At 40.6% G+C, this 18,521-nt stretch overlaps 1 protein-coding gene across 17 annotated transcripts in view; it reads left to right on the top strand.

The window, feature by feature from the left end:
* TTLL5 (tubulin tyrosine ligase like 5) overlaps positions 1-18,521 on the top strand; it is a 241,367-nt gene that overhangs the window by 172,701 nt on the left and 50,145 nt on the right. For 16 of the 17 annotated variants that reach the window (XM_074327187.2, XM_074327192.2, XM_074327193.2 and 13 more), the window contains one exon: positions 11,384-11,601. In XM_074327187.2, the coding sequence (XP_074183288.2) occupies positions 11,384-11,601 (218 nt within the window). Of the gene's footprint in view, positions 1-11,383; positions 11,602-18,521 lie in introns of those variants that run through there. The other variant, XR_012494588.2, reaches the window with a different exon arrangement.

Below are 18,521 nucleotides of genomic sequence, written 5' to 3' on the forward strand. Positions count from 1 at the left end.
TCTAACAGAGTATTCAAGAGGAAGGTTGGATTGGGGGTGTATGCAAGGGAAAGAACTTCTACCTGTGCACTTAAATTCCTGAAGCAGGTTGACCTGGCTGTCATAACCTACCACTGCTTTGTTTTTGTTTTGTTTCAGGTTATTTTTTGTTGTTTTGTTTCTCCTTCTGACCTTTTTCAGGAACTCACATTAACTCTTAGTTTCTAGGTGGTGGTGGTTATCATTATTATTATTAATTTTCCTAGAACCATTTGATTGAGTAGATTTTGCCAAACCAAACTCTTCTCTTCTTACCTAATACAAACACATTGGAAATATGTGAACTAATACATGTACGTAAAACTTATTCAGTTGGTTTGGAAATAGGCATGCTGGACAAGCTCTGGGGTCAGATAATCCGCAGTTATTTTAGACCTGTCCAGCTTCTGACATGGGACAGTTCATTCGAATTTCTTTGAACCTCGGTTTGCTTACCTCTACTATGGAGATGATAATATATAACTGTGGGTTATCATGAGGATGGTAATCCTTAGGACAGGCTGTGTGCGAAGCCCTGAACCAGACGTTTTCATTGTATTAGCGCATTTAATCCTCACAACTGCCCGGGTATGAGCCTCATTTTATAGGTGAAACAAAGAGCAGCATTTATGTAACTTTCTAAGAGTCACATACGTGTGTCCCCGAAAATAAGACCTGGCCGGACAATCAGCTCTAATGCATCTTTTGGGGCAAAAATTAATATAAGAGCCAGCCTTATTTTACTATAAGACTGGGTATAATATAATATATGATTAATATAATATAATATAATATAATACCAGGTCTTATATTAATTTTTGCTCCAAAAGACGCATTAGAGCTGCTTGTCTGGCTAGGTCTTATTTTCGGGGAAACATGGTAAGTAATAAATGGAAGAGCTGGGATTAGAACACAGGTGTGTCAGCCTCCACCATCCAGGCTCTCGGCTATCACTATATGCTGCCTCCCTGTCAATATATTAAGGCATTCAATAAATAGTAGCTATACGTATTATTACATAAATTTTAAGTTGCAGTTCCTACATTCAACAAGTACTTATTGACACCTATAAGACTGTATTTGAAAAGTTATTCTCAGGTATCTTGTCTCCTATTATTCATACTTGTATGTACTGTCACAAAAGAAAAGGTTTATTAAACATCTGTAAACTCAGACCTAGTATCCCAGTTACCACAGATTCTTAACAAAATGTCTTAAGAAGGCGTTCCTGGGGTTACCTCTTAGAAATGCCCGTAATTTACTGCCGCCGCCCCCCTTCCCACCCCCTCGCCCATGCTTGTACTATTCAGTAATAGGGTCAGGGGCTATGAGTCGTGCAATATCCTGAAATATATTCTAAGAGTTTGGAGATTCGAAGTACTTGTGTGGGTTGTTATTAATCACCTAGAAATTACCTCTTCAATGGTCACTTTGGTTTTTCACCGTATTATTTTTACTCTACTATTTTAATTTTTTTTCTGTGATAGGTGTTTTTGAGAAGATTACCAGGAAACATGACAGGTGCCTACAAATGAGAATACTAACAGATGACTCTTTTCCCCCATGAATATCATGCTTGCTTTTTCAATACCATATACATCTAATTATTAATGCATTATTACAATATAGACATCTGTTCATTATGCTGATTCATTACCAGTAGTAATTGAAGTTCCCTGGTTCCCACCAGGTTGTTTTCTAAGCTGCTGCTGAGTACGTCCGTCTGGAATCTCAGAAGGAGGAAGGTAGGGACAGGGAAACGGACATATAGTTAGTGTCTCTTGTATCCTAGATACATGTAGTGTTGTCTTCATTCCACTGATGAGGAAACTGACGCTCACAGAGTCCATAGCTAGGTAATTGCAGAGGTAGTATTCAAACCAGGTTGGAGGCTTCCAGAGCCTTTTCCACTCTACTACCCTCCTCTTGACAGAAGTGACTCTTCATTGGCTTCTTGTTTTACACATATATCATCTATCACCTAAGGCATTTTGATTTATTGCTGCTGCTGCTATCCCCTCATATACACAAATATAAAAGAAAGGGTTAGTGTAATGAATCAAAATTCAGAACTCTACATGGTTGTGGGGATATTAAAAGGCAGCTGTTCACCTATCAGCTGCTTGGGATTGGTCTTGTTTGTTGTATAGTATTAAAATGTGGTTTCACTACATCTGCCTGGTGACAAGTTTCGTTTCCTCCCTCCCTCTGTGACCTGTGGTTTGTTTCTGTTTGTGGGCTTGTGAGGGACTGACTCGCAACAGTCACTTTGTGAGAGAAGGAAAGACCTCATCTGTAAACATAAAGAACCCTATCCTCGGAGATGGATGCAGCCATAGGAAAACGCTTCATGAACGTATGACAGACAGCAACGTCTGTGCGACATGCACAGTAGGTCAACCCTGTGAGATTCTGAGCCAAATAAAACTACACATTTGAATACAGAGACAAGTTACATATTTATAATCTCTGAATTTAAAGTTGTCAGGGAACTTAGAGATTGCCTCATCTAATTATTTCATTTTGCTAACGAGGAAATGTAAAACACAGACACGTTATTAGGAGAACAAGGGCCCTGATATATGAATCATTTCCTAAAAGTACTAGCAAATCAAAGATAAATGAGACAATTGAAAATGAGGCCATGAATTAACTTTTTTTTACCAATTGAACTCTCAGTCTGGGGTCATTGCTGATCTTTTGAGGTTACTTTTATATACATATGCGTATACATATTTATGCATATTTTAACTTTTATCATAAGTAATGATAATTTGCTTACAGACAAAATGTTTTTCAACCTTTTCTTCTTGGAGTAAAGCAAGTGAAATCTGTCTTTTAAATGCATCTGATGAAAATTGGACACATCGCTAGGTTTGCTTTAGATTTGCTTTGGAAGGGAGGTTTGATTTCAATGAATATAAAAGGAAGTCAGCATAATATATAAGGAAAGCAGAATAGTGTCCTGGGGCTCTGAAATCAGACTCATCCATGGGTGTGGATCCCAGTTTACTACTTAGTAGCTATGTGGTCATGGACAAATTATGGAACCTTTTGTGCCTTGGTTTCTTCCTCTGTGTGTAGAGATAGATGATGATGGGACCTCCCTCAAATGCTTGGGAGGATTGCATGAGATAATAACGTGTAAAGTGCTTAGAGCAGTGCTGACCCATGGTAAAAGCTCAGTACAAAAGTTCATTGGTCTTATTATTATGTATTACTTTATTTCCATTGCAGTAAAAATCACATAGTATAAATTGATCTTATTAACAGTGTTCAAGTGACAGTATAATTGTTAACTACATGCACATTACTGTACAACAGATCATCATAATTTCTTCATCTTGCACGACTGAAACTGTACTGATCGAACAACTTCCCATTTCTCCCTCCCCTTAACCGCTGGCAACCACAATTCTACATTGTGTTTCCGTGAGTTTGATTACTTTAGATAACCTTATATAAGTGGAATCATGCAGTATTTGTCGCTTTGTGACTGGCCTATTTCCCTTAGCATAAAGTCCTGAAGGTTTATCCACCTTGTTGCATATGACAGGATTTCTTTATTTTAAGGCTGAATAATATTCTGTTGTATGTATATACATTTTCCGTATCCATTCATCTGTCGATGGGCATTTAGATTGCTTACACATCTTAGCTATCGTGAATAATGCTCCAGTGAACAAGTGTGCAAATATCTCTTTCTATCATGTATTACTTTTAACCTTAAATATACATGGCATTGTAATTCAATTTGGGGGGTTTTAGTTAAACCCCCTGTGCCAGAGCAGAAATTAGTTAAAATGATATTAAAGAAGGTGTTTTAGGAGAAGTTCAAGGCTCATAGAGTATTAATTAGCTACATTTTTTACTAATATTTGCTTACTTAGATAATCAAAAATATATGCCGATTAATTTGTTCATAAATGCTAGAGAGAAATGTGAGAAGAATAATTAATATGATAAAATGATTAAAAGAATATCTGTGTTGATTGTTAGCATGTTTTCCCAAAGGCATCAATGTCTTACAAACACAAAAAAGAAAAGACACAGCATTGGCATGAAAATATGAGCCACCTTTTCATGGGACACATGCTATTTCTTTACAATAATCAAGGAAAGATAAGGAAATTATCTTCTCAGACATACTGATGGAAATGTAACTGGTACAACCTTTACAGGAGGCAATTTGAGAATATATATACATATATACATATATACATATATATATGTATGTGTGTATATATATATATATATATATATATATATATATATATATATATATATATATAATGGTTTAAAACAGCAGCAGCCGCTGCCTTCTGATCTAGGCGTTCTAGTTCAAGGAAATTATTTTATGGAAATGATCCAGCATATGTGACAAGATATACATAACACGATTTTTATCACTGTACTTAAACAGCAAAACAGCATGACTCATGAGGGAGATCTTCCCTGATTATCCTGTTTCAAATGTTCCCTGTCCTGCCCTCCAGCACCTCCTGTCCCCCTTTCCAGCTTTATTTTACCTCATATTCTTGTTTATAGCTTATCTGGACCCAGTAGAATGTAAATGTCATAATGGTAGAACTTTTTTTCTGTTTTCTTTGTTCCCAGACCCCCAGCTCTTAGTACAATGCTTGCCACATAATGGACACTTGACAAATGTTTGTTGAGGAAATGAATGAATGAATCTGATAGGTAAAAAATTAAATTTCATTTTTATTTGCATATTTTCATTACAAGTAGGTGAAATTTTAATAATGTTGGTGTACGGAAGGCCATTCTGAGCTTAATAATAAATTCACAAAGCATGAAGGGGAAAAAATGATAGATTTGATACATACCCAGCCCAAGACTGGTTCAAGTGTGTCAATCCTATTGAAAAATCAGCTCAGAGACCGCTGTTGCTACCTTTGGTGTGGTTAGATGAAGGAATCTGAGGCCCATGAGTATATCTGAGTATCTGTTTTTAGTGGTCTGCATTCCTTCTCAGATGTTAGCAAGTACAGTTGATTTCGGGACTGTCTGAAGCACAGTGGTGTCATTTGGTTGGTGAATAATAGTTTCCCCTAACTTGTTCTGTCCAGGTGAGCACCTGTGTTCACGTCCTTTACAGTAGATCGTTTGAGCTAGTAAGCGCCTTCTTCCTGGTTGCTAACGGAGAGGGAGCTGCTTATTGGATTTGAGAAGTGGAAGGATATGCCAGAGGACTTCCAGGATCTTGGGCAGCTCCAAGTTCTGTCTCCCGTGTTTGTGTCATTGGCCTTTCTCTGTGGGAACAGTAGCATCTTCAGGGTTTCTGCCCCTTCCCTGTCGGGGTCATAGCACAGCCCAGTGACATGGAGCCGTACCAGAAATTGTACTCTGTTTCTCTTGCTCAGCCTCCAGTCTTGTCCCAGCTGACAAACATTGTGAATGGAAGACAGCCAAGAACTCCATACAGTGTGAGACAAAGGCCTTTGGAAGCTTGCTTTTGCCAAAATAGAAACAGCTACCCTCACCCTCACCTCGGCCCTGAGCTTTTTCCAGTGTCATATGGTTGCACAAAGACATAATGTGTTCTTTAAGCAGCTCTGGGCCCGGCTGTAGTAAGGTGAGCGAGGAGTCTCCTACATGCTCAGGAAGCCACACCATTCCAGGCCATGAGCTGCCGGAGAGAAACGTGCTGCAAGTGGCTTTGTGTCCCGGGTAATGGGAACGTTATTCAAGTGAGGATAAAAATCTCCTATGGGGAAGATAACACCTAGAAATGTTTGCTCTGAAATCAGAGTAAAAGGGACACAGAGACATTAACACACCCAAATAGAGATTAATATTTGCCTACCTTATCTCATTTAATTTTCAAAAGTGAGTTTAGAGAGTTATTCCACTACAAAGAGCCACCCAGCTCTGCCCCATCTGCAAGAAGCCTACGTAAGGACTAAAAGGAGTGTTTTTCTGGAAGGAATTTTAAAAAAAAAGAAAAAGAAAAGAAAGACCGAAAGAAAACCTCCCAGAATTTAATCTCTGAACAGTATTATCTTTCTAGTAAGAGAGCCCAGATCTTGCTTCCCTGTAACCCTCCAAGTTGCAGTCTGGGTTCTGTCTATCAGAAATTCCTCCTTCCCACCCACGAGGACCCTTCTGTTGTGGGAGACGGAAGGCCTTTCCAGTCTGTTGCCTGGGGCCAAGCCAACCCTCAGGCTGTGGTTTTCGCTGAGTCTCCTTACTGAAGCAGGGCTGTTTCCCACACCCAATAAAGAAGCAAAAGTCTTGTATATGTTGACCAGCTCCGGAGTGGAGGCCAGTGCTTACAGAGCTCTCACATTCCCGGGCAGGGACTGATGGCGGTGCTGTCCCCTGCCTGGGATGCTAAGGCACAAGTACAGGGTGCTCAGATCGTATATCCAAACCTCCCATTTCTTAGAAACCATACAGAGAGAACTTTATACAGTTTTCCTGTCCACTTATGAATGAATATCAGGGCAAAACAGTTCACATGATCTATCGTCGGTAGAGTTTTAGGATTGGGGCCAATACAGGCTGTGGGGGCCAGGAGAGGTTGATTGCTGCCACTAGTCTAAATATATTCATTTATATGTTTGCTTTTAACATTGCCTGAGTATTTTCCTGGGTTTCTTATCAGATTTGATTGCTTTCATCTTATCCCTCTTAGTCTTGGCTTTGGTGAAACACCTGGGGACTTGTCCACATCACTGACTTTCTGGAATTTGGGATGGTATAGAGTTGTAACCATTATCCATTCAGTATACTAGAGTGCGCTCACGGAACGAGTCAGAACCTAGAAGCTTTTGACTATATTTGGAAAGAGTATCTGCTTTTTTGAGATGCAGCATATTTAAGTTGCATTGAGGCTTAAACAAGCTTGACTCTGGTAGATTGACAATTATTTCTCTACTCAGTTAGGATTCCATTTTGCTGCATGTAACAGAACCCCCTCTCCTCTTCCCCAGTGGCTTAACAAGTTAGAGATTTTTTCCCCCTATATTATCAGAACTCTAGAGACAGGCTCTCGCAAATTCCATGATGTTTTCAGGAATCCGTGCTCCTGGCTCTATCCTCTGCAAACCTTAGCAAGGGACTTGCACCCTGTGCCTGTCCACCTCTAGCCGCGATCTCAGTTGGAAAAAGCACAACAGTAAAGGGCAAAATGTGTGTCCCAACCTAGTCTCCCCAACCCCCCTTAAAGAGCTTGCCCAGAAACCACACCTGGAAACTTCTGTTTACATCTCCGAACTGTGTCACCTGGTTATCTCTAAGTATAGGAGAGATCAGGAAACACAGTTTTTTAGCTGGACACACATTATTACCCAAACAAAATCAGCATACTATTAGGAAGACAGAGAGACGTGATACCCAGGCAAGAGGCAGTCTCCTAAGCTGTAAGTTCTCCTAACTTATTTTATTTTGTTGTCTGAGGTAAAGACTGATCCTATTACTATAGAACATCAATGTGCTGCCACAAGATTTGCATCTAAGGAGGTGAATTTATTTTTGTTTGGGATCTGCAGAAGGGCTTACTTACATTTTGTGGCAGAGTGTGACTTGAACACAAATAGCACACTAGGCACTATTCAAAGCCCAGAGAATGGTCCTGTTACAAGATTGTATCTCTGTGTAAACACAAGGCTTGCCTATTTTCTTGTATAGGAATTTATTGTTGCCAAAAAAAGATGAATAGTTGGTATAATGTGAGTTTTGTTTTTTCATTCATGGAGTAAATGTTTATATGCACTTTTATGCACAAGTCATTCTAGGTACTGTGGTTGAAACCAATTAATCAGATATAAATCCATCCATTTCTAGTGTATATTGTCTTGAAGGGGAAAAAGTACATATATAAGTAAGTGGCTGTGATACAAGGTAGAATGTGCTAGATGTGATATGATACATACAAATAAATTTTTATAAGTGTTCAGAAGAGGAGAACATTATTTCTGCCAGGGAGAATTAAGTAAATAGGATCTGGGGAACCTAAACATATGTTTTTGTTTTAAGAGTTTGCTTAAAACAAGTGAGCATCGTCATAAAGCTGGAAAAATATGTTGAAAAATACATAACCAACTACCATTCCCAGATCACTACAGACAGCGGCAGATTTGCATGTCATCCTGTCCTTTAGTTCCTCAGTAAGCTGAGGTGGAAGTTTGAGAAGGAATGGAATATTTGAGTCTCTGCTGTGTGTGCCTGATACTTTATTTCAAGAAACCTTTATTGAATGCCTGGGCTAGATATGCTTATGTGATCTTCATTTAGTTCCCAACAATCCAGTGAAGTAATTATAATCGCTTATGAGGAAGCTGAAGCTGGAGAGGTTAAGTAACTTGAAAAGCTCACCCAATTTATAAGTGACAGAACCCCCATTTGAGCCCAGGCAGCATTTAACTGCTAAGCCAGGCTCTGTTCCACTTCCCTGTGTCTCTGCATTTCACTGATGACCTGATCTGGTTTTGTAGCCATGTATATTGAACAGTCGTTTCCTTCTTCAGCCCAGTCTAATGGCTAGTCCTGTACCCACCTGGTTGAAACGTGGGCTTATTTGCATACTTTGACTTGTACTCAGAGTTGATTTGTTACCTCCTTAAATCTTATTAGAAGTCAACTTCCTTTTGACTTTTTAGTAATTTGTTTTTGTAGTAAGTAATGCATACAGATGGTAGAAAATTCAAAAATGTACAAATGATACATATTAAAAAATTAGTTTCCCTTCCACCCTGACCCCTAGCTAACCAATTCGTCTCCCTGGAGTTTACCTTTTTTTTTTTGTATATCTTTCAGAATTGTCCTGTGCAGATACTAATGTGTGTGTATGTGTGTGTGTGTTGATAGCGTATAATGATATATACTATGTGTGTTTATTCCTTTTTCTTTTTTACACAAAGAAATTTACTAGATTCACTATTCTGATCTTGTTCTTTTCACTTCACTCTTTTGTGTTTAGATGTCCCAGAAAATTAAAAAAAGAAAAAATTCAATGAATTTGAAATAAGGTTGTCAACCACAGCAACATGTATTGAATAGATGTTCTTAACTAATGACAGTGCCTTCACAACATGAAAACTCTAAGTCAGTAAAGAATATTTGTATTTCCAAGCGCTCTTTACTAACAATGGTTTCCCTCCTCTGCTACTCACCCAGTGAATGTGTTTATGGATGGCCAATGTAGAACTCTTCGGCCCTCGTTCTGATTTCAGGCCTCTTCCCCATCCTGAAAGAAGCCTCTCTCAAGCATTCTTCACATCTAAGCTCATTTACTGGGATGCAGTGGTGAAAACTGAAGCCTAGGGTGCCCATTCCTCCCTCCCTCCTTCCTTCCAGTTGAGCCTCTCCCTCAGATTTTGAGGCCCTCAGATATGGAAACAGTAGTTGAGAGGAATGAATGGGTGTGTTCTAGAGCCTGGCCTTATCCACAGAAGGCTTGCTAGAACTGAGGCAGGGCTCCTGGGCCCTCCCGGACCATCTGAAGACCTGCCCACACGTACGCACATTCCACAGAGCCGCCCTCCTGGCATTGCCCATGGACTCAGAGCTTTCTTTGTTCTACTTCTTTAGGTCAGAGATGGAGGTGAGTGAACAGCTCTTCGGTTTTCCCTTGGGTGGTTTGCAAAGGTGTGGAACATTCAGTCAGATTGGTCTGTTTGAAAATATTCTAATCCTCTACTTCGGAAATTGCTTTGTTCTTTTTCAGGCTTCTCCGGCAAACACATTTACTCCACATAAGACCCTACATCTCCTTCATATCTCCCTAGGTCAGGACTTTTAGATACATTTCCCTGACATGGGACATTTCGAGGCATGAATATAGAAGCGTTAGGTAACATTTTACTAAAGCTACCAAGTTCATCTTTTTTATCTTAAAAAATAAAATTCATGAAGGACAAAAACAATACTAGTGAAGTCTATGTAGAAGGCAAATGTTTCCTAAGAACATCTAATCTTATTCCTTTAGGCCTTGCCATGAGGCAATGACATTTCCCTTATGTCTTTTATATGCAGTGTTGTCCACAGATGGAATCAATTGCCAGAATCCTTTTAATTAAAAGTCCTATGTATCTTGTCAGTTATTTTTCTCTTAATACTATCTCACATTTAAAGCTTTAGTAATGCATGCATATTAAAAAGCTGTGTTAATAGTATTGAAGGACCAGTAGCAAAATTTGTGATACAAAATAACTATTTCTAGTAAGGTAAGTAACTTGTAAGAATTTTTAAAGGATCCACTTGAGGAAGTACATATATTTACATTCAAACTACAGATATATGTAGGCGTTTGTAATGTTTAGATGGTGGTTTTAGGTCTTTATTTATTTGTAGGATTACCCTCTGAGCAGAAATACCCTTGTATTGATTTTGTATTCATGTGGTAATTTTACTTTAAAAGTGTTTGCAGATATCAATCTTGTGATAATCTTTAGGTCAACAAGATGTTACTGTACCAGAATTCTATGAATAGCCCTCAAGGCGGGCATGGTCCGGCTCCCAGTTTGTGTTCTGGCCCCCTCTCTCCACTCTGTTTGCTCACTATGCCCTGGGCATACTGGCTTCTTCCATTCCCTCAGATGTGCATACCTTCTGAAGGAGTACGAAATTCTGTGAGTGGGCTCAAATTGAGGCTAGCTTCAAGTCATTTTTGTTCCGTGCTATATTTCTAATACTTGGCACCCAGTACCCTGTAGGAGACTTTTGTTAAATATTTGTTGAATTTGGGTGCTGGCCCAGTGGCTCAGGTGGTTACTAGGGCCGTGCTTCTAACACTGAGGTCGTCGGTTCGATTCCCACATGGGCCAGTGAGCTGCGCCGTCTACAGCTAAGATTGTGAACAATAGCTCTCTCTGGAGCTGGGCTGCTGTGAGCTGCCCGGCGGGTGGCCAGCGTGAGTGGCCGGGCAACCGGAGTGAGCTGCTGTGGGCTGAATACCAGCATGGGCCAGGGAGCTGTGTCCTACACAACTAGACTGAGAAACAACGGCTTGAACGGGGGTGGGAGTGGCGGGGGGGGGGGCGGGGGGGCGCAGGCAGAAGAAGAGGGGGGAATATTTGTTGAATTTAACAATGAGGGAAACTAAGACTGAAACCAAGTGCATAATTCACGCATATGGACCCGTACACAGTACCCAGATGCTCTGATTCCGAGCCCAGAGTACTTTCAACAAGACCACCTCAGCCCTTTGCTTCAAGATTTTCTTTCCCTTCTCTGGATCTAGACCTGCACTGGCATTATTAGAAAGTTTTTGCTAAAAAAATGACTTTAACAGTTTCCCTTTTCCTTTTGTCCCACTAAAGGATTACAAACCACTTATTCGCTTACAGCAAATGGGTTGTGAATGGCTGCTCCACTGATCATATTTTTCTTTCACTTATAGGCAATCTTTGGCAGCCAGACACTACCTAACTCCAATTTATGGACAGTGAATAATGGTGCAGCTTGCAGAATTTCAAGTGCCACAGCTAGTGGCCAGAAGCCAACCACTCTGCCACAAAAAGTGGTGCCACCTCCAAGTTCTTCCTCCTCCCTGGTCCCCAAACCTCCATCCAATCAGAAACAAGTCCTCAGAAGGGCAGCATCCCAGAGAGCTTCCAAGTAAGTGTTCGATGCTCTTCTGTTCAATTCTTCTGAGGTATGTTCATTCTATGCTAATAGTGCTCTTTATTTATGGAGCCTTCAAGACAGTTTGTACTGAAATGTTGAAAACAAGAACACCTGATGGGTGATAAAGGCTAACTCTGGTTCTCAGCTGTGGCTACAAATGAGAATTGCCTGGGGAGCTAGAGAAACATGCCTGTGTTGGGGCTCTTGCTTACCCTGTGGGAGGGGCAGGCACTGCTCTTTTTGGTTCCCAGGGATTGTGCCGAGCGCTGCCACCACCACTGGGTTCAGGATCGTTGCGAGCCACCTCTTCCAGCCTCTGGCAGGAGCGACAGACAGTGCAGCCCCAGGTTACAGTGCTGACCTGTGGGCTTGGAGACAGGAAGTGCAGACTTCCTCTTGGAAGCTCTCTTCTCCTGCTCACTCTGCAGTGGCACATCTTTTCAATTTCATATAGAATTCAACACCCTTACCCTCGTTTGTTCACTTTTAGGCATTTGAATGGGAAGACATAGGATTGGTATTTCATTGGGAGGGTTAATTTCTCAACAGTCTACAGGCTCTATGTGGAAACGTTTTGGATACCGTTAGTAGTATACGTATATCTCTTTTAACTCAAAAAAGACATTTCCACTCCGAATCAAATTTTTGTAGGTCACATCCTCACTCTACTTCCAGCCATTTTTTAGCTAGTGAACCAGAAATAGACTGGCAAAGGGTGTCGGTTCTAACAGCGCTTCTACATGTAAAAGTGGGGAACTTTTTCAAAGATGTCTTGAAGAGGTAGGTGTTCCCTGATGTATAATCACCTAGAAGATTTGTGTATTTCTCTTGCTCTAATTATGGCTCCTTATTCATTTGTCCTTTACAAAACCAAATTGAGTTATAAGAAAGACTCCTCAGACATTGCAGAAACAGTTACTGTTTTTCCCCTTTGCACAGTGAATCAAATTCTGGATTTGGATTGCAAACAATCCCTTGTGGCTGTTTTAATGATATTGCTGCCATTATTCATTTATCCAACAAATATTTATTCAGTGCCTACTAAGTGCCAAACACTGTTCTGGGAATAATTGGTATTGAAATGACTTTACAGAACTCTCTGGAGCCATAGGGAAGGGCAGTAGGAAGACTACAGTTTGTGATTGAAAGCCAGTGGCAAAGTAGGAAGGAAGCTGCATGCATGGCCCTTCACCTTAGAAAGAGTCAAATCCTTAAGGGTGCAGCCTCTGGAGCCCGGCTGCCTGCCCACTCTACACTTTACTGACTTGAGACATTCAGCAAGTTACAAGTTAATCTCTTTTTTGTTTGTTTTTAAGATTTTTTTATTTTTATTTTTGGGGAAGGGGAACAGGACTTTATTGGGGAACAATGTGTACTTCCAGGACTTTTCCAAGTCAAGTTGTTAAAAGTTAATCTTTTGGCCTCAGTTTCCTCATTTGTGAAATGGGGCTATGAAGAATATCTGCTTCGTAGGACGGTTGATAAATATTAGCAGAGTTAAGACAAGTGAAGTACATAGAATAAGACCTAGTACACGTCAGAACACAATAAGCCTAGTCTCCATCATAAGCATTCTGAAACCACACCGTCCTTCACAAGTGTGAGAAACCCACAGTTAGGTAGGAAAGTGAGTCAGTGAGTCAGATATGAATGATGTTGAATTTGTCAGTGTGCTTCATGTTTGTGGATTCTCCCGTTATTGCCAGGACCCTGAGATGGCCCGTGAGGGCCCACGTGGCTAGCTGGTCTGCTGGTGGAGAGGTAGGCTCTGTCAGCAGGCAGCAGGGCTGGACATTTGAAGACTCCGCTCACTGCCCTGAACTCAGTGCTGGCAAGAGAACTCCACAGCCTTCTGAGGTGGAATTGCAGCTCTGTGGACAAACTTTGCTTTGCTGCATTTTTGTGGTTTCTTCTCTCTGACAGGCAGGAGTGTGGGAAAACCGGAAACAGCTCAGCACCAAAAATGCACAGAAGGGGGGATAAAAGCAAGATTTCTTCAGAATTTAAGAAATATAATCCAAGAATCAAAAGGCGTGCTGTGAGGCGCTGTTCCAGGAAATAGTTTCCAATTTGCCTTTAAAACTCTAGCACAAGCCTCTGAAGCTAAATAAGCTAGCACGAGTGGAGACCGTAACGTTCTCTCACTTCCACGTAAAGTGTACATTGTTGTGAGGGCCCCACTGTTTTCAGTATCCTTTTGACTTTTAGGGGGAAAAAAACATTCTTTTTATCTGTACCGACTCAATGAAAAGTTCCCTCTATGAAGATGAAGTATCCAGATAGTTTTTTAAAATAGTCTTTTTATTTTAGAATAATTTTAGATTTACAGAAAAGTTGTAAAGATAAGTGCACGCAGTTTTCTCCATTGCTAACATCTTACATGGCCATGGTACATTGGAGGAATGTGCCGTACCAAGAAGCTGTCATTGGTACATTACTCTGAACTAAACTCCAGGCTTCATTTGGATTGAGGAAGTTATTTTTAACCTAGAGAAAGCTCTCATGGCTTCCCAAGTCAGGATCCTGAGTGTTCTTGTTCTAAAGTAATTCATATTGCTAGGTAGCACAGCAAGTCACTGAGCATCTATCTGCCATCCTCTTTTAAAATAGGGATAAGAATAGTATCTGCTTCGCAGGGTCATTCAGAGAGATAAATGAATTCATGAACGTCAAGCACAAATACAGTGCCTGGTACATAGTATATGTTGAGTAAGTGTTAGGTATTATTATGGTTAATACCAAGGTGGCATTTCAAAAAATTTTCATGTAATTTTTTAACTTCGTGCAAGCTGTGTTGCCCCATTTGCCGGGAGCTTATTGCATTGCAGCCTTTACTCTGGCTCAGTACTGATTACTCAGGAACCCTCAGTTGTGACTGGTAATACTGAGTCACACTCAGGAATGCCATAGCTGCCCCAAGAGACACAACTAATGAGAAGTTGTAATGAGCTTTGGACCGTGCCAAGCCCTGTGTTTTGGGGGCGAACTTCAAACTTCTTTCTCTTAGCACAGAAGTTGGCATTAGACAAATATAGAAGCAATTTCCAAGAGCATCAAAATTTCCACATCCTAGAGGGTTGAGCTTAGAGAACAATAGAACATAAAAGATGGAATGTCGTTTGAATTTTGGTGCAAAGGGAATCGAGAATCAGAACAGTGGAGTCCTGTTTCTTTATGATAATATTCAGGTCACTTTTCCTCTAAAGGTTTCAGTTTCCCATCTGGAAAACAAAAACCACTGTCCCCACTGAATAATTAACCAAAATAAGTTGTTTTCTGTCTATTCTGTTGAAAGCTTTTTTATGAGCACATTTGTTTTTTAGTTCTGATGCTTTACAGCCATTTTCATCATCCCTTGTTGGCCCAACGGTTCTTTGTTAGAGTTCTCCAATTCACGTACTTATATTTCCTTTAACTGAATCTCATTTGTCAGTTCTGTGAAGAGAATGATTTAGATTTTTTTTTAACCTTTTCCATAGTGCCAGTAGGCTTCCTTGATTTTCCTCTTTAACGTTTGCAACACTTCATAATTTAGTATCCACTTCAGATTCTCCTCCCGAAATTACTTGTGAGATTTCTTCCAGGCAGTCAGCTGAACTAAGAGGGGTGACAGCCTAGGAACAGCCACATGCATGTGAACTGTCTCTTTCTTGTAAATGACCTTTTTTTTTCAGAGCCAGGATTACACTCTCCAGGAAATATGGAGAAAGAAACCTGAGGAGATTAAAGTTTGCCAGGAACATGGGCAAAACTCATAGACTAGAGATGAATTCGAAAGGGCAGGGTGAAAGCTCTTGTACCTTGGGACTTCTCTAAAGAAAGAAAACTGTGTAAGAAATACCAGACTCAACAAAAGAGCTTTTCTTTAACCAGCTGGGATGAACTTTCCTTGCCCAGGTTTTAGGATCTTCTTCATCAGGGTGACCTCAGTGGAAATCGAAGGTAACTGCGGTGCTGTGTCAGCACCCAGGACAGTGGTGTTTGTTCAAGGCTGCTGGGGATGAGGGAGCAAAGCAGTCAAGAGCTTGGCAGCATGGGCAAACCAAATACCAAGGAATCTGACCTTAGCATTTGGTATGTCAGAAATATGATGAAAGGTGCCCAGAGATTAGTATCGTAAAAATATAAACATAAGGATCAGGTTAAAAATATATGTGCTATCTCTTCTTAACATGTGATTCATTTAAGTGAGGCAAAGTGATCAGGAGTTATAATGGTCCAAAAGTAGGTTCTTGTGAGCTTAGACCGTGTCATGTTGTAGGTAGCCTTTCATTATTTGCAGTTTCAAGAAATTCAATTGAATCTGTGGCATCTCCATCCTTAAATATAGGATTGTCTAAATTACACATTTCCAAAAAATAGAATTCAGAAGGGTTCTTGGACCCAATTGCAACGTGCAGTGAGGGTGGGGTTCCCCCCACATCAACAAGTAATTCTCAGACACCAGCAGGGTAATTGAATGAGTCAGTTCAATTTGGACACTATGTACATGCACATAGCATCAGAATCCACAGGTTAAGGGTTCAGTCCTACAAGACTACATACACACACTTTCTTTCTCTCCCTCTCCCTCTCTCTCCCGCCCCCACCCCCCACCCCCATTCTCCCTTTCCCTCCTTCCTTCTCCTCTCCCCCCCTACACCCACCTTTGTCTCTTCAGATGCCAGCCGCAAGCCCAGGCTCTTAACCTGTGCTCCTGACCAACCTGCTATAGGTTGGACGTTCCAACACCCCCCTCCAGTTCAGAATGCCAATCGCAAGTCCAGGTTGTTACTTGTATTTCTCACCTACTAGCTGTAAATCAGAGGTTCCCACAACCCCCTCCTTGGGTTTGATGAATTTGCTAGAATGGCTCACAGAGCTCAGAGAAACATGTTACCTACTAGATCACCGGTTTGTGAGTATTGTAAAAGGATATAACACAGGAACAGCCAGATGGAAGAGATGCACAGGGGCAGGGAGCACAGAGTTTCCATGCGCTGGCCAGGCCTACCACTCTCCCCACATGTGTACGTGTTCACCGACCCAGAAGCTCTCCAAACCTCATCCTCATGGGTTTTTGTGGAGGTTTCATTACACAGGCACGATTGAGTAAATCATTGGCCATTGGTGATTGAATCAACTGAAAGTTCCTCTAGTCACATGGTTGGTTCTCCTGACAACCAGTCCCCATCTTTAGGTGCTTCCAAAAAAATCATTTCATTGACATAACAAAAGACAACCTTTATCACACTCTCAACACTTAGGAAATTCCAAGGGTTTGAGGACCTACGAGCCAGAAGCAGGAGGAAGAAAAAATGTGTTTTCTTATTATAAATCATACTGTCACAGTAATCATAGTCTTTTAGTGCTGGAATATCAAGGAATAGAGGCATAGTGGGGCTGCGAGTGTAGCAAGATCCACGGGTGGTCGGTCAGTGGCACAGCCAGAACTGGAATCCACATCACCTACTGTGCTAACCCCAGACTTCCCAGTGGACCAGTGATTTCAAAGGCCCCACCAGTCTACTCAAATCCATTCTGTACATTAAATGGCAGATTAATCATCCTAAAATATTGTCTTTGGGGAAATGCAATGTCAGCACTTAGGAACTCACACCCCTCCCTTCCCACACCAGTTTTCCCGATAAAATGGCCAATGAAATACTCAAAAGGAGGAAGAATTAGTGTCAGTCTCATGCTGAAGTGTTGGGGGAATTAATTAGATGTAGAAGGATTGGATTGAAGAACAACATTGAGGGCTTTTATATACTACCTTCCTATGAGAGTGCAGTCTAGGAAATCAGTGGGAGGCCTGGAATACACCAAGGGCCTGGAGGTAGGAAGAGGTGAGAACCAGTCAGGGAATCTGCCACTTAGACTCTCTCTTCTACCAACCCTCTGCATTTGGACCTCAGTGGTGGCATTAGGAGATCTTAAGTCTTGCTTTAGTTATGGACAATGACATCAGTCAGAGAAGTAGTAACCACACCTAACCAAAAGTTGCCTTTGGGGTATGTATGGTCCAGGGGGGAGAAGTAGTACACAAGAGTCATGGGACGAAGGGTCTTCCTTTGTTGGTTCATATATGTGTAATTTAAATTAAAATCTTACTTCACATTTCTGCCCACTGGATGTTAAAACAGCTGTTAACATGGTACTGTAACTGCCAGATATTTCCTATCTCTCACTTCCCTTCTTTCTTACCTGATTATGAAAACCCCTTTTTAAAAGATGTGGGCAGGAACTTATACCAACCTTTGGTTGAATCCATATCAATTCCTCCAAGATCATAAGCCCTTAATGGCAAACTTAGGCTTCTCTCTCTGAAGATGAGCAACTATTTTAAAATCTTGGAATCTGGGAATAGATGGTATAGCTTAAAAGAAAGCTCCATGGAGAAGATTCATAGGAGCTACCAATCTCTGAAGTAAGTTTAAGCAAGAAAGAAAACGACATTTTAGAAAATCCCTAATTTAAGAGTGAGTGTGTCAGTGTGTAGAGCTAGAAAAAGTTACCATACAGACAGAGCAAGCAGGTCAGGGAGGATTGCATGGAAATTAGAAGTACCTGAGTGAAAAATGGTGTTGAACACAGAGAATAGAGATTGAGCACTGCAGAAAATTGAATTTGTGAGAGGACAAATTTCAGAAACTCTGCCAAATTCTGAGGAAAAAGTATGCAAAGATAAGATGAGAGAAAATACAGATTCAACCTGAAATAATGAATTCCAGAAAGAGAACATAAGTAATAGTCATTATTATAGGCAAAATAGAGCAAACATGAGGACATAAAGTGTTTTGAGCAATATAATTAATATTATTAAATTAATAGATATTCAAGTTTGTACCCTGTAGAGCTACCATGGGATAGTTTTCTAAAGAACATTTCAATTAAATCCTCATTCTCTGACCACTTTACAATAAAATGAG

This window comes from Rhinolophus sinicus, chromosome 3 (genome assembly GCF_057876585.1).
Source record: "Rhinolophus sinicus isolate RSI-liver-muscle chromosome 3, RSI-T2T, whole genome shotgun sequence".
Taxonomy (NCBI): Eukaryota; Metazoa; Chordata; class Mammalia; order Chiroptera; family Rhinolophidae; genus Rhinolophus; species Rhinolophus sinicus.